The 12,666-nt window shown below is 43.9% G+C and overlaps 13 protein-coding genes across 16 annotated transcripts; 6 read left to right on the top strand and 7 right to left on the bottom strand.

The window, feature by feature from the left end:
• Positions 1 to 115: 115 nt before the first annotated feature.
• On the top strand, positions 116 to 590 carry LOC125557228 (histone H4). The gene has a single exon (XM_048719580.1). The coding sequence runs from the start codon at positions 221 to 223 to the stop codon at positions 530 to 532; it is 312 nt and encodes a 103-aa protein (XP_048575537.1). The 5' UTR covers positions 116 to 220; the 3' UTR covers positions 533 to 590.
• A 491-nt stretch (positions 591 to 1,081) lies between these two features.
• LOC125557202 (late histone H2B.L4-like) lies at positions 1,082 to 1,620 on the bottom strand. The gene has a single exon (XM_048719558.1). The coding sequence runs from the start codon at positions 1,618 to 1,620 to the stop codon at positions 1,252 to 1,254; it is 369 nt and encodes a 122-aa protein (XP_048575515.1). The 3' UTR covers positions 1,082 to 1,251.
• LOC125557159 (histone H3) lies at positions 1,511 to 3,552 on the bottom strand. Of its 2 annotated transcripts, none has more exons than XM_048719515.1 (2): positions 2,989 to 3,551; positions 1,511 to 1,753 (listed from the first exon to the last, which is right to left on the bottom strand). In XM_048719515.1, the coding sequence occupies exon 1, from the start codon at positions 3,442 to 3,444 to the stop codon at positions 3,034 to 3,036; it is 411 nt and encodes a 136-aa protein (XP_048575472.1). In that variant the 5' UTR covers positions 3,445 to 3,551; the 3' UTR covers positions 1,511 to 1,753; positions 2,989 to 3,033. The 2 variants fall into 2 exon arrangements, with proteins under 2 accessions (XP_048575472.1, XP_048575471.1); XM_048719514.1 differs by lacking the exon at positions 1,511 to 1,753 and adding an exon at positions 2,597 to 2,809 and having other exon boundaries at positions 3,045 to 3,552.
• On the top strand, positions 1,899 to 2,420 carry LOC125557193 (histone H2A-like). Its single transcript, XM_048719552.1, has one exon. The coding sequence runs from the start codon at positions 1,992 to 1,994 to the stop codon at positions 2,367 to 2,369; it is 378 nt and encodes a 125-aa protein (XP_048575509.1). The 5' UTR covers positions 1,899 to 1,991; the 3' UTR covers positions 2,370 to 2,420.
• A 1,079-nt stretch (positions 3,553 to 4,631) lies between the features above and the next one.
• LOC5496421 (late histone H2B.L4) lies at positions 4,632 to 5,170 on the bottom strand. Its single transcript, XM_001618116.3, has one exon. It carries the CDS (start codon positions 5,168 to 5,170, stop codon positions 4,802 to 4,804), a length of 369 nt encoding a protein of 122 aa, XP_001618166.3. The 3' UTR covers positions 4,632 to 4,801.
• LOC125557162 (histone H3) lies at positions 5,061 to 7,102 on the bottom strand. 2 transcript variants are annotated; one of them, XM_048719521.1, is made up of 2 exons: positions 6,539 to 7,101; positions 5,061 to 5,303 (listed from the first exon to the last, which is right to left on the bottom strand). In XM_048719521.1, exon 1 carries the CDS (start codon positions 6,992 to 6,994, stop codon positions 6,584 to 6,586), a length of 411 nt encoding a protein of 136 aa, XP_048575478.1. In that variant the 5' UTR covers positions 6,995 to 7,101; the 3' UTR covers positions 5,061 to 5,303; positions 6,539 to 6,583. The 2 variants fall into 2 exon arrangements, with proteins under 2 accessions (XP_048575478.1, XP_048575477.1); XM_048719520.1 differs by lacking the exon at positions 5,061 to 5,303 and adding an exon at positions 6,147 to 6,359 and having other exon boundaries at positions 6,595 to 7,102.
• LOC116607011 (histone H2A-like) lies at positions 5,449 to 5,970 on the top strand. Its single transcript, XM_032368919.2, has one exon. It carries the CDS (start codon positions 5,542 to 5,544, stop codon positions 5,917 to 5,919), a length of 378 nt encoding a protein of 125 aa, XP_032224810.1. The 5' UTR covers positions 5,449 to 5,541; the 3' UTR covers positions 5,920 to 5,970.
• Positions 7,103 to 7,138: 36 nt separating the features above from the next.
• On the top strand, positions 7,139 to 7,691 carry LOC125557229 (histone H4). Its single transcript, XM_048719581.1, has one exon. The coding sequence runs from the start codon at positions 7,322 to 7,324 to the stop codon at positions 7,631 to 7,633; it is 312 nt and encodes a 103-aa protein (XP_048575538.1). The 5' UTR covers positions 7,139 to 7,321; the 3' UTR covers positions 7,634 to 7,691.
• A 493-nt stretch (positions 7,692 to 8,184) lies between these two features.
• On the bottom strand, positions 8,185 to 8,723 carry LOC125557200 (late histone H2B.L4-like). The gene has a single exon (XM_048719557.1). The coding sequence runs from the start codon at positions 8,721 to 8,723 to the stop codon at positions 8,355 to 8,357; it is 369 nt and encodes a 122-aa protein (XP_048575514.1). The 3' UTR covers positions 8,185 to 8,354.
• LOC5497255 (histone H3) lies at positions 8,614 to 10,645 on the bottom strand. Of its 2 annotated transcripts, none has more exons than XM_048719519.1 (2): positions 10,082 to 10,644; positions 8,614 to 8,856 (listed from the first exon to the last, which is right to left on the bottom strand). In XM_048719519.1, exon 1 carries the CDS (start codon positions 10,535 to 10,537, stop codon positions 10,127 to 10,129), a length of 411 nt encoding a protein of 136 aa, XP_048575476.1. In that variant the 5' UTR covers positions 10,538 to 10,644; the 3' UTR covers positions 8,614 to 8,856; positions 10,082 to 10,126. The 2 variants fall into 2 exon arrangements, with proteins under 2 accessions (XP_048575476.1, XP_048575475.1); XM_048719518.1 differs by lacking the exon at positions 8,614 to 8,856 and adding an exon at positions 9,690 to 9,902 and having other exon boundaries at positions 10,138 to 10,645.
• LOC125557188 (histone H2A-like) lies at positions 8,991 to 9,513 on the top strand. Its single transcript, XM_048719548.1, has one exon. It carries the CDS (start codon positions 9,085 to 9,087, stop codon positions 9,460 to 9,462), a length of 378 nt encoding a protein of 125 aa, XP_048575505.1. The 5' UTR covers positions 8,991 to 9,084; the 3' UTR covers positions 9,463 to 9,513.
• Positions 10,646 to 10,687: 42 nt separating the features above from the next.
• Positions 10,688 to 11,233, top strand: LOC125557239 (histone H4). The gene has a single exon (XM_048719589.1). The coding sequence runs from the start codon at positions 10,864 to 10,866 to the stop codon at positions 11,173 to 11,175; it is 312 nt and encodes a 103-aa protein (XP_048575546.1). The 5' UTR covers positions 10,688 to 10,863; the 3' UTR covers positions 11,176 to 11,233.
• A 492-nt stretch (positions 11,234 to 11,725) lies between these two features.
• Positions 11,726 to 12,521, bottom strand: LOC5495712 (late histone H2B.L4). The gene has a single exon (XM_001617511.3). The coding sequence runs from the start codon at positions 12,262 to 12,264 to the stop codon at positions 11,896 to 11,898; it is 369 nt and encodes a 122-aa protein (XP_001617561.3). The 5' UTR covers positions 12,265 to 12,521; the 3' UTR covers positions 11,726 to 11,895.
• Positions 12,522 to 12,666: the final 145 nt, after the last annotated feature.

Below are 12,666 nucleotides of genomic sequence, written 5' to 3'. Positions count from 1 at the left end.
AAAACACGGAATGCATATTTCATGACCTAAAAACTAACGATTGGTTGAGTTGTCTAGCCTTTTGTCTCATAGCTTAAGATTTCGGCACCGTACGTTTCCTTAGAGGTCGGCTGATTGCTATTATAAACTATTGCAACAAAGTAGGGAATCACATCATTTGCTCATTCAAGCACAAGTGAACATTTCTCACTCATTCATCAAACAGCAGAAAAAAAAAAACATGTCTGGTCGTGGTAAAGGCGGTAAAGGTCTTGGCAAGGGTGGAGCAAAGAGACATCGAAAGATCCTGCGTGATAATATCCAGGGTATAACCAAACCTGCAATTCGCCGACTTGCTCGTCGTGGCGGTGTGAAGCGTATCTCCGGTCTTATCTATGAGGAGACCCGTGGTGTCCTCAAGGTTTTCCTTGAAAATGTCATTCGAGATGCTGTAACTTACACAGAGCATGCCAAAAGAAAGACCGTCACAGCGATGGACGTCGTGTACGCCCTGAAGCGCCAAGGGCGCACTCTGTACGGCTTCGGTGGCTAAGCGACTTCTCTTCCAAGAGTTCAAAACAAAACACAAACGGTTCTTTTAGGAACCACCACATATGACAAGAGTCATGTCCCAATGCATCGATAATATCTCGTTATAAGAGAAACACTAGAAACGCTAAACTAAACAATCACTCGCGCACCAAACATACAACCACGCACAACTAACCAATACTTACATACCAACAAATAGGTAAAGAAACAAGCTAACAATAGGAGGCCTTTCGCAACAAATTTGTAGTTAAATGATTCTGCACAAACTCGCGTTAAGATAAAACTGTGTTTATATCGAATCTAAACATTATCATCTAATATAGAGTCTTAACTCGCGTAAAGATATAACCGTGTTTATTTCAAAGCTAGACATCATCATCAATATAGAGTCTAGTGGCGGTTGCATTTCTTGTTTATGCTTGACAATAACGATGCTATTCCTTAAGCGACTTTTATATTTTTTTTTCTATCGACGAATCAAAAATCTGCTTTTCGGTGTTTTGCGTATGCGCGTACTCTTTCGGTTGAGGTTGTTATTGTTTTTTTTTTATAGGGAGAGGTGCATGTTGACTCTAGATATGTAGTGTATATGTTTTTGTGTTGTTTGTTATGGGAGAGGCAGGGGATATTCGTTTTGTTATAGTCAGATTGCATGTGACTTGAACTTTTCTCTATGTGGTGGCTCCTAAAAGAGCCGTTTTATTGCTATAGAGCAATGAATCACTTGCTGCTGGTGTACTTAGTAACGGCTTTGGTCCCCTCGCTGACGGCGTGTTTGGCAAGCTCCCCTGGTAGTAGTAGGCGAATTGCAGTCTGAATCTCTCGCGAGCTGATTGTGGACTTCTTGTTGTAGTGCGCTAGTCGAGACGACTCTGCAGCGATGCGTTCGAATATATCGTTCACGAACGAATTCATGATGCCCATTGCTTTGCTGGAGATTCCTGTGTCGGGATGAACTTGCTTCAGAACTTTGTAAATGTAGATGGCGTAGCTCTCCTTGCGACGACCTTTGCGCTTCTTTTTGTCACCAGCTACGACGTTTTTCTTGCCTTTAGATGCTTCGGGTTTCTTACCAGATTTAGGAGGCATGATGTTTGTTAACAGGCCCGAGTGCTCAAATGAAACTTAATTTTCTGATTCTCAGAAAGAAATTGTAAATACTCGAGATGCGAGTACGCTTTTATTTACAACTCTATTGTTACTGACCGGATCGGAATGGAAGCCATCCCATTGGCTGTTTTTCGCTAATATGCAGATGCGGCTTGTCACCGCCCCGCGCACCGGCAAACGCGCTGTACACACAACAAAAGATCTATTGTTTACGCAATTTTACGTTTCGATCCGGCATGCAGAATAAATAGAAAGGCAAAGTCAGTACAGCTAAGTGATCTCATCACAACATTCAGACGTTAAATCAACTCAACCACTGTTCAAAGTGGTTTAGTTATATATAAATCATCATGTCTGGCCGAGGCAAAGGTAAAGCTAAGGGCACCAAGTCCAAGACTCGCTCATCCCGTGCCGGACTTCAGTTCCCCGTCGGCCGTATCCATCGTCACCTCCGTAAGGGCAACTACGCTGAGAGAGTAGGCGCCGGTGCACCTGTATACCTTGCTGCAGTCCTAGAGTATCTAAGTGCTGAGATATTGGAGCTTGCCGGTAACGCTGCTCGTGACAACAAGAAAACGAGGATAATCCCGCGTCACCTACAGCTTGCCGTAAGAAACGACGAGGAGCTGAATAGGTTATTGCATGGTGTTACCATTGCGCAGGGCGGGGTCCTACCAAACATCCAAGCATCTCTTCTCCCGAAGAAGACCGAGAAAAAGAGCAAGTGAGCAGTCAGGACTCGGCTGCTGAAAAACAAACGGTTCTTTTAGGAACCACCACATCGCACAAAAGTTCAAAGACCACATCATCACTCAAAATACTTTTTTTATCGCAAAATACCCCATGTATTTTTATTCGATACCCTTATTCTAGAAGATGCCCTTAAACCACATAAACAGCACGTATTCGGTGACAAAACTTTAAGCGGCACGGGCGGTTACTTTGGCGGTGTTACTTAGAAAACGGCGAGCTACGCACCGAGCGATTATTCTCTACTAGCGCGCGCACGCACACACACCTAAACAAAATCTTACTCTCTTATGGTGACCATAAAAATAAGCGCACAAACTTTGAAATTCTCTAAATGTGAGTCAATCCCGTACGAATGATACGAAGAGTTTAAAACAAATTATGAGAAGTCATACCACTCGCGAATTAGGCTTGTTTTGTAAACAAGCGCCAACTCTAAGGAGGCGTCAATAAAATGCATGAGTAAAATTATGTAAAATGTCAGAGGAACGGCCGAGTTCCATATATGCTAGGAATGTGCCATAGAAATGCCACCTTAACACGGGAAAGGGAATTGTCGTTTGAGATGCAGACTGATATTGGACTTTTGATCATGTGGTGGCTCTTAAAAGAGCCGTTTGTAATTTATGAGCTTGGGTGTGTCTAAGCCCGTTCTCCTCGGATTCTGCGGGCGAGCTGTATATCTTTCGGCATGATCGTTACTCGTTTTGCGTGAATAGCGCAGAGATTGGTGTCTTCAAATAAACCAACAAGGTAGGCCTCACTAGCTTCTTGTAGAGCCATAACGGCCGAGCTCTGGAATCTCAGATCGGTCTTGAAATCTTGTGCGATTTCTCGAACTAGACGCTGGAAAGGAAGCTTTCTGATCAACAGCTCGGTAGATTTCTGGTATCGGCGGATCTCACGGAGAGCGACTGTGCCAGGTCTGTAACGGTGAGGTTTCTTCACTCCTCCAGTAGCTGGCGCGCTTTTACGAGCTGCCTTGGTCGCAAGCTGCTTTCTTGGAGCCTTGCCTCCAGTTGATTTTCGAGCCGTTTGCTTAGTGCGAGCCATTTTTTGTTACAATATGTTACAAGGTGTTACAATGGAGCAATCGTTAGATGGAAACCGTGTCGCTTTCTAGAGCTATTTATACCGAGCGCGGGGCTGAGGCGGATCGGAAACACGGAATGCATATTTCATGACCTAAAAACTAACGATTGGTTGAGTTGTCTAGCCTTTTGTCTCATAGCTTAAGATTTCGGCACCGTACGTTTCCTTAGAGGTCGGCTGATTGCTATTATAAACTATTGCAACAAAGTAGGGAATCACATCATTTGCTCATTCAAGCACAAGTGAACATTTCTCACTCATTCATCAAACAGCAGAAAAAAAAAAACATGTCTGGTCGTGGTAAAGGCGGTAAAGGTCTTGGCAAGGGTGGAGCAAAGAGACATCGAAAGATCCTGCGTGATAATATCCAGGGTATAACCAAACCTGCAATTCGCCGACTTGCTCGTCGTGGCGGTGTGAAGCGTATCTCCGGTCTTATCTATGAGGAGACCCGTGGTGTCCTCAAGGTTTTCCTTGAAAATGTCATTTGAGATGCTGTAACTTACACAGAGCATGCCAAAAGAAAGACCGTCACAGCGATGGACGTCGTGTACGCCCTGAAGCGCCAAGGGCGCACTCTGTACGGCTTCGGTGGCTAAGCGACTTCTCTTCCAAGAGTTCAAAACAAAACACAAACGGTTCTTTTAGGAACCACCACATATGACAAGAGTCATGTCCCAATGCATCGATAATATCTCGTTATAAGAGAAACACTAGAAACGCTAAACTAAACAATCACTCGCGCACCAAACATACAACCACGCACAACTAACCAATACTTACATACCAACAAATAGGTAAAGAAACAAGCTAACAATAGGAGGCCTTTCGCAACAAATTTGTAGTTAAATGATTCTGCACAAACTCGCGTTAAGATAAAACTGTGTTTATATCGAATCTAAACATTATCATCTAATATAGAGTCTTAACTCGCGTAAAGATATAACCGTGTTTATTTCAAAGCTAGACATCATCATCAATATAGAGTCTAGTGGCGGTTGCATTTCTTGTTTATGCTTGACAATAACGATGCTATTCCTTAAGCGACTTTTATATTTTTTTTTCTATCGACGAATCAAAAATCTGCTTTTCGGTGTTTTGCGTATGCGCGTACTCTTTCGGTTGAGGTTGTTATTGTTTTTTTTTTATAGGGAGAGGTGCATGTTGACTCTAGATATGTAGTGTATATGTTTTTGTGTTGTTTGTTATGGGAGAGGCAGGGGATATTCGTTTTGTTATAGTCAGATTGCATGTGACTTGAACTTTTCTCTATGTGGTGGCTCCTAAAAGAGCCGTTTTATTGCTATAGAGCAATGAATCACTTGCTGCTGGTGTACTTAGTAACGGCTTTGGTCCCCTCGCTGACGGCGTGTTTGGCAAGCTCCCCTGGTAGTAGTAGGCGAATTGCAGTCTGAATCTCTCGCGAGCTGATTGTGGACTTCTTGTTGTAGTGCGCTAGTCGAGACGACTCTGCAGCGATGCGTTCGAATATATCGTTCACGAACGAATTCATGATGCCCATTGCTTTGCTGGAGATTCCTGTGTCGGGATGAACTTGCTTCAGAACTTTGTAAATGTAGATGGCGTAGCTCTCCTTGCGACGACCTTTGCGCTTCTTTTTGTCACCAGCTACGACGTTTTTCTTGCCTTTAGATGCTTCGGGTTTCTTACCAGATTTAGGAGGCATGATGTTTGTTAACAGGCCCGAGTGCTCAAATGAAACTTAATTTTCTGATTCTCAGAAAGAAATTGTAAATACTCGAGATGCGAGTACGCTTTTATTTACAACTCTATTGTTACTGACCGGATCGGAATGGAAGCCATCCCATTGGCTGTTTTTCGCTAATATGCAGATGCGGCTTGTCACCGCCCCGCGCACCGGCAAACGCGCTGTACACACAACAAAAGATCTATTGTTTACGCAATTTTACGTTTCGATCCGGCATGCAGAATAAATAGAAAGGCAAAGTCAGTACAGCTAAGTGATCTCATCACAACATTCAGACGTTAAATCAACTCAACCACTGTTCAAAGTGGTTTAGTTATATATAAATCATCATGTCTGGCCGAGGCAAAGGTAAAGCTAAGGGCACCAAGTCCAAGACTCGCTCATCCCGTGCCGGACTTCAGTTCCCCGTCGGCCGTATCCATCGTCACCTCCGTAAGGGCAACTACGCTGAGAGAGTAGGCGCCGGTGCACCTGTATACCTTGCTGCAGTCCTAGAGTATCTAAGTGCTGAGATATTGGAGCTTGCCGGTAACGCTGCTCGTGACAACAAGAAAACGAGGATAATCCCGCGTCACCTACAGCTTGCCGTAAGAAACGACGAGGAGCTGAATAGGTTATTGCATGGTGTTACCATTGCGCAGGGCGGGGTCCTACCAAACATCCAAGCATCTCTTCTCCCGAAGAAGACCGAGAAAAAGAGCAAGTGAGCAGTCAGGACTCGGCTGCTGAAAAACAAACGGTTCTTTTAGGAACCACCACATCGCACAAAAGTTCAAAGACCACATCATCACTCAAAATACTTTTTTTATCGCAAAATACCCCATGTATTTTTATTCGATACCCTTATTCTAGAAGATGCCCTTAAACCACATAAACAGCACGTATTCGGTGACAAAACTTTAAGCGGCACGGGCGGTTACTTTGGCGGTGTTACTTAGAAAACGGCGAGCTACGCACCGAGCGATTATTCTCTACTAGCGCGCGCACGCACACACACCTAAACAAAATCTTACTCTCTTATGGTGACCATAAAAATAAGCGCACAAACTTTGAAATTCTCTAAATGTGAGTCAATCCCGTACGAATGATACGAAGAGTTTAAAACAAATTATGAGAAGTCATACCACTCGCGAATTAGGCTTGTTTTGTAAACAAGCGCCAACTCTAAGGAGGCGTCAATAAAATGCATGAGTAAAATTATGTAAAATGTCAGAGGAACGGCCGAGTTCCATATATGCTAGGAATGTGCCATAGAAATGCCACCTTAACACGGGAAAGGGAATTGTCGTTTGAGATGCAGACTGATATTGGACTTTTGATCATGTGGTGGCTCTTAAAAGAGCCGTTTGTAATTTATGAGCTTGGGTGTGTCTAAGCCCGTTCTCCTCGGATTCTGCGGGCGAGCTGTATATCTTTCGGCATGATCGTTACTCGTTTTGCGTGAATAGCGCAGAGATTGGTGTCTTCAAATAAACCAACAAGGTAGGCCTCACTAGCTTCTTGTAGAGCCATAACGGCCGAGCTCTGGAATCTCAGATCGGTCTTGAAATCTTGTGCGATTTCTCGAACTAGACGCTGGAAAGGAAGCTTTCTGATCAACAGCTCGGTAGATTTCTGGTATCGGCGGATCTCACGGAGAGCGACTGTGCCAGGTCTGTAACGGTGAGGTTTCTTCACTCCTCCAGTAGCTGGCGCGCTTTTACGAGCTGCCTTGGTCGCAAGCTGCTTTCTTGGAGCCTTGCCTCCAGTTGATTTTCGAGCCGTTTGCTTAGTGCGAGCCATTTTTTGTTACAATATGTTACAAGGTGTTACAATGGAGCAATCGTTAGATGGAAACCGTGTCGCTTTCTAGAGCTATTTATACCGAGCGCGGGGCTGAGGCGGATCGGAAACACGGAATGCATATTTCATGACCTAAAAACTAACGATTGGTTGAGTTGTCTAGCCTTTTGTCTCATAGCTTAAGATTTCGGCACCGTACGTTTCCTTAGAGGTCGGCTGATTGCTATTATAAACTATTGCAACAAAGTAGGGAATCACATCATTTGCTCATTCAAGCACAAGTGAACATTTCTCACTCATTCATCAAACAGCAGAAAAAAAAAAAACATGTCTGGTCGTGGTAAAGGCGGTAAAGGTCTTGGCAAGGGTGGAGCAAAGAGACATCGAAAGATCCTGCGTGATAATATCCAGGGTATAACCAAACCTGCAATTCGCCGACTTGCTCGTCGTGGCGGTGTGAAGCGTATCTCCGGTCTTATCTATGAGGAGACCCGTGGTGTCCTCAAGGTTTTCCTTGAAAATGTCATTCGAGATGCTGTAACTTACACAGAGCATGCCAAAAGAAAGACCGTCACAGCGATGGACGTCGTGTACGCCCTGAAGCGCCAAGGGCGCACTCTGTACGGCTTCGGTGGCTAAGCGACTTCTCTTCCAAGAGTTCAAAACAAAACACAAACGGTTCTTTTAGGAACCACCACATATGACAAGAGTCATGTCCCAATGCATCGATAATATCTCGTTATAAGAGAAACACTAGAAACGCTAAACTAAACAATCACTCGCGCACCAAACATACAACCACGCACAACTAACCAATACTTACATACCAACAAATAGGTAAAGAAACAAGCTAACAATAGGAGGCCTTTCGCAACAAATTTGTAGTTAAATGATTCTGCACAAACTCGCGTTAAGATAAAACTGTGTTTATATCGAATCTAAACATTATCATCTAATATAGAGTCTTAACTCGCGTAAAGATATAACCGTGTTTATTTCGAAGCTAGACATCATCATCAATATAGAGTCTAGTGGCGGTTGCATTTCTTGTTTATGCTTGACAATAACGATGCTATTCCTTAAGCGACTTTTATATCTTTTTTTTCTATCGACGAATCAAAAATCTGCTTTTCGGTGTTTTGCGTATGCGCGTACTCTTTCGGTTGAGGTTGTTATTGTTTTTTTTTTTATAGGGAGAGGTGCATGTTGACTCTAGATATGTAGTGTATATGTTTTTGTGTTGTTTGTTATGGGAGAGGCAGGGGATATTCGTTTTGTTATAGTCAGATTGCATGTGACTTGAACTTTTCTCTATGTGGTGGCTCCTAAAAGAGCCGTTTTATTGCTATAGAGCAATGAATCACTTGCTGCTGGTGTACTTAGTAACGGCTTTGGTCCCCTCGCTGACGGCGTGTTTGGCAAGCTCCCCTGGTAGTAGTAGGCGAATTGCAGTCTGAATCTCTCGCGAGCTGATTGTGGACTTCTTGTTGTAGTGCGCTAGTCGAGACGACTCTGCAGCGATGCGTTCGAATATATCGTTCACGAACGAATTCATGATGCCCATTGCTTTGCTGGAGATTCCTGTGTCGGGATGAACTTGCTTCAGAACTTTGTAAATGTAGATGGCGTAGCTCTCCTTGCGACGACCTTTGCGCTTCTTTTTGTCACCAGCTACGACGTTTTTCTTGCCTTTAGATGCTTCGGGTTTCTTACCAGATTTAGGAGGCATGATGTTTGTTAACAGGCCCGAGTGCTCAAATGAAACTTAATTTTCTGATTCTCAGAAAGAAATTGTAAATACTCGAGATGCGAGTACGCTTTTATTTACAACTCTATTGTTACTGACCGGATCGGAATGGAAGCCATCCCATTGGCTGTTTTTCGCTAATATGCAGATGCGGCTTGTCACCGCCCCGCGCACCGGCAAACGCGCTGTACACACAACAAAAGATCTATTGTTTACGCAATTTTACGTTTCGATCCGGCATGCAGAATAAATAGAAAGGCAAAGTCAGTACAGCTAAGTGATCTCATCACAACATTCAGACGTTAAATCAACTCAACCACTGTTTAGTTATATATAAATCATCATGTCTGGCCGAGGCAAAGGTAAAGCTAAGGGCACCAAGTCCAAGACTCGCTCATCCCGTGCCGGACTTCAGTTCCCCGTCGGCCGTATCCATCGTCACCTCCGTAAGGGCAACTACGCTGAGAGAGTAGGCGCCGGTGCACCTGTATACCTTGCTGCAGTCCTAGAGTATCTAAGTGCTGAGATATTGGAGCTTGCCGGTAACGCTGCTCGTGACAACAAGAAAACGAGGATAATCCCGCGTCACCTACAGCTTGCCGTAAGAAACGACGAGGAGCTGAATAGGTTATTGCATGGTGTTACCATTGCGCAGGGCGGGGTCCTACCAAACATCCAAGCATCTCTTCTCCCGAAGAAGACCGAGAAAAAGAGCAAGTGAGCAGTCAGGACTCGGCTGCTGAAAAACAAACGGTTCTTTTAGGAACCACCACATCGCACAAAAGTTCAAAGACCACATCATCACTCAAAATACTTTTTTTATCGCAAAATACCCCATGTATTTTTATTCGATACCCTTATTCTAGAAGATGCCCTTAAACCACATAAACAGCACGTATTCGGTGACAAAACTTTAAGCGGCACGGGCGGTTACTTTGGCGGTGTTACTTAGAAAACGGCGAGCTACGCACCGAGCGATTATTCTCTACTAGCGCGCGCACGCACACACACCTAAACAAAATCTTACTCTCTTATGGTGACCATAAAAATAAGCGCACAAACTTTGAAATTCTCTAAATGTGAGTCAATCCCGTACGAATGATACGAAGAGTTTAAAACAAATTATGAGAAGTCATACCACTCGCGAATTAGGCTTGTTTTGTAAACAAGCGCCAACTCTAAGGAGGCGTCAATAAAATGCATGAGTAAAATTATGTAAAATGTCAGAGGAACGGCCGAGTTCCATATATGCTAGGAATGTGCCATAGAAATGCCACCTTAACACGGGAAAGGGAATTGTCGTTTGAGATGCAGACTGATATTGGACTTTTGATCATGTGGTGGCTCTTAAAAGAGCCGTTTGTAATTTATGAGCTTGGGTGTGTCTAAGCCCGTTCTCCTCGGATTCTGCGGGCGAGCTGTATATCTTTCGGCATGATCGTTACTCGTTTTGCGTGAATAGCGCAGAGATTGGTGTCTTCAAATAAACCAACAAGGTAGGCCTCACTAGCTTCTTGTAGAGCCATAACGGCCGAGCTCTGGAATCTCAGATCGGTCTTGAAATCTTGTGCGATTTCTCGAACTAGACGCTGGAAAGGAAGCTTTCTGATCAACAGCTCGGTAGATTTCTGGTATCGGCGGATCTCACGGAGAGCGACTGTGCCAGGTCTGTAACGGTGAGGTTTCTTCACTCCTCCAGTAGCTGGCGCGCTTTTACGAGCTGCCTTGGTCGCAAGCTGCTTTCTTGGAGCCTTGCCTCCAGTTGATTTTCGAGCCGTTTGCTTAGTGCGAGCCATTTTTTGTTACAATATGTTACAAGGTGTTACAATGGAGCAATCGTTAGATGGAAACCGTGTCGCTTTCTAGAGCTATTTATACCGAGCGCGGGGCTGAGGCGGATCGGAAACACGGAATGCATATTTCATGACCTAAAAACTAACGATTGGTTGAGTTGTCTAGCCTTTTGTCTCATAGCTTAAGATTTCGGCACCGTACGTTTCCTTAGAGGTCGGCTGATTGCTATTATAAACTATTGCAACAAAGTAGGGAATCACATCATTTGCTCATTCAAGCACAAGTGAACATTTCTCACTCATTCATCAAACAGCAGAAAAAAAAAAACATGTCTGGTCGTGGTAAAGGCGGTAAAGGTCTTGGCAAGGGTGGAGCAAAGAGACATCGAAAGATCCTGCGTGATAATATCCAGGGTATAACCAAACCTGCAATTCGCCGACTTGCTCGTCGTGGCGGTGTGAAGCGTATCTCCGGTCTTATCTATGAGGAGACCCGTGGTGTCCTCAAGGTTTTCCTTGAAAATGTCATTCGAGATGCTGTAACTTACACAGAGCATGCCAAAAGAAAGACCGTCACAGCGATGGACGTCGTGTACGCCCTGAAGCGCCAAGGGCGCACTCTGTACGGCTTCGGTGGCTAAGCGACTTCTCTTCCAAGAGTTCAAAACAAAACACAAACGGTTCTTTTAGGAACCACCACATATGACAAGAGTCATGTCCCAATGCATCGATAATATCTCGTTATAAGAGAAACACTGGAAACGCTAAACTAAACAATCACTCGCGCACCAAACATACAACCACGCACAACTAACCAATACTTACATACCAACAAATAGGTAAAGAAACAAGCTAACAATAGGAGGCCTTTCGCAACAAATTTGTAGTTAAATGATTCTGCACAAACTCGCGTTAAGATAAAACTGTGTTTATATCGAATCTAAACATTATCATCTAATATAGAGTCTTAACTCGCGTAAAGATATAACCGTGTTTATTTCGAAGCTAGACATCATCATCAATATAGAGTCTAGTGGCGGTTGCATTTCTTGTTTATGCTTGACAATAACGATGCTATTCCTTAAGCGACTTTTATATCTTTTTTTTCTATCGACGAATCAAAAATCTGCTTTTCGGTGTTTTGCGTATGCGCGTACTCTTTCGGTTGAGGTTGTTATTGTTTTTTTTTTATAGGGAGAGGTGCATGTTGACTCTAGATATGTAGTGTATATGTTTTTGTGTTGTTTGTTATGGGAGAGGCAGGGGATATTCGTTTTGTTATAGTCAGATTGCATGTGACTTGAACTTTTCTCTATGTGGTGGCTCCTAAAAGAGCCGTTTTATTGCTATAGAGCAATGAATCACTTGCTGCTGGTGTACTTAGTAACGGCTTTGGTCCCCTCGCTGACGGCGTGTTTGGCAAGCTCCCCTGGTAGTAGTAGGCGAATTGCAGTCTGAATCTCTCGCGAGCTGATTGTGGACTTCTTGTTGTAGTGCGCTAGTCGAGACGACTCTGCAGCGATGCGTTCGAATATATCGTTCACGAACGAATTCATGATGCCCATTGCTTTGCTGGAGATTCCTGTGTCGGGATGAACTTGCTTCAGAACTTTGTAAATGTAGATGGCGTAGCTCTCCTTGCGACGACCTTTGCGCTTCTTTTTGTCACCAGCTACGACGTTTTTCTTGCCTTTAGATGCTTCGGGTTTCTTACCAGATTTAGGAGGCATGATGTTTGTTAACAGGCCCGAGTGCTCAAATGAAACTTAATTTTCTGATTCTCAGAAAGAAATTGTAAATACTCGAGATGCGAGTACGCTTTTATTTACAACTCTATTGTTACTGACCGGATCGGAATGGAAGCCATCCCATTGGCTGTTTTTCGCTAATATGCAGATGCGGCTTGTCACCGCCCCGCGCACCGGCAAACGCGCTGTACACACAACAAAAGATCTATTGTTTACGCAATTTTACGTTTCGATCCGGCATGCAGAATGGCTCGCACTAAGCAAACGACCAGACATGTTTTTTTTTTTTTTCTGCTGTTTGATGAATGAGTGAGAAATGTTCACTTGTGCTTGAATGAGCAAATGATGTGATTCCCTACTTTGTTGCAATAGTTTATAATAGCA

Source organism: Nematostella vectensis, chromosome 12 (genome assembly GCF_932526225.1).
Source record: "Nematostella vectensis chromosome 12, jaNemVect1.1, whole genome shotgun sequence".
NCBI lineage: Eukaryota > Metazoa > Cnidaria > Anthozoa > Actiniaria > Edwardsiidae > Nematostella > Nematostella vectensis.
Note: the sequence above shows the minus strand (reverse complement) of the source record. Positions and strands in the feature narration are given on the sequence as shown.

Coding starts and splice junctions, on each gene's coding strand:
- LOC5497255 (XM_048719518.1), bottom strand. CDS start 10,537: ATGGCTCGCACTAAGCAAACGGCTCGAAAATCAACTGGAGGCAAGGCT. Junction 9,903..10,137: donor CGCCCGCAGAATCCGAGGAG/AACGGGCTTAGA, acceptor GCGCTTGTTTAC/AAAACAAGCCTAATTCGCGA.
- LOC125557193 (XM_048719552.1), top strand. CDS start 1,992: ATGTCTGGCCGAGGCAAAGGTAAAGCTAAGGGCACCAAGTCCAAGACT.
- LOC125557239 (XM_048719589.1), top strand. CDS start 10,864: ATGTCTGGTCGTGGTAAAGGCGGTAAAGGTCTTGGCAAGGGTGGAGCA.
- LOC125557228 (XM_048719580.1), top strand. CDS start 221: ATGTCTGGTCGTGGTAAAGGCGGTAAAGGTCTTGGCAAGGGTGGAGCA.
- LOC125557159 (XM_048719514.1), bottom strand. CDS start 3,444: ATGGCTCGCACTAAGCAAACGGCTCGAAAATCAACTGGAGGCAAGGCT. Junction 2,810..3,044: donor CGCCCGCAGAATCCGAGGAG/AACGGGCTTAGA, acceptor GCGCTTGTTTAC/AAAACAAGCCTAATTCGCGA.
- LOC116607011 (XM_032368919.2), top strand. CDS start 5,542: ATGTCTGGCCGAGGCAAAGGTAAAGCTAAGGGCACCAAGTCCAAGACT.
- LOC5496421 (XM_001618116.3), bottom strand. CDS start 5,170: ATGCCTCCTAAATCTGGTAAGAAACCCGAAGCATCTAAAGGCAAGAAA.
- LOC125557202 (XM_048719558.1), bottom strand. CDS start 1,620: ATGCCTCCTAAATCTGGTAAGAAACCCGAAGCATCTAAAGGCAAGAAA.
- LOC125557162 (XM_048719520.1), bottom strand. CDS start 6,994: ATGGCTCGCACTAAGCAAACGGCTCGAAAATCAACTGGAGGCAAGGCT. Junction 6,360..6,594: donor CGCCCGCAGAATCCGAGGAG/AACGGGCTTAGA, acceptor GCGCTTGTTTAC/AAAACAAGCCTAATTCGCGA.
- LOC125557229 (XM_048719581.1), top strand. CDS start 7,322: ATGTCTGGTCGTGGTAAAGGCGGTAAAGGTCTTGGCAAGGGTGGAGCA.
- LOC125557200 (XM_048719557.1), bottom strand. CDS start 8,723: ATGCCTCCTAAATCTGGTAAGAAACCCGAAGCATCTAAAGGCAAGAAA.
- LOC5495712 (XM_001617511.3), bottom strand. CDS start 12,264: ATGCCTCCTAAATCTGGTAAGAAACCCGAAGCATCTAAAGGCAAGAAA.
- LOC125557188 (XM_048719548.1), top strand. CDS start 9,085: ATGTCTGGCCGAGGCAAAGGTAAAGCTAAGGGCACCAAGTCCAAGACT.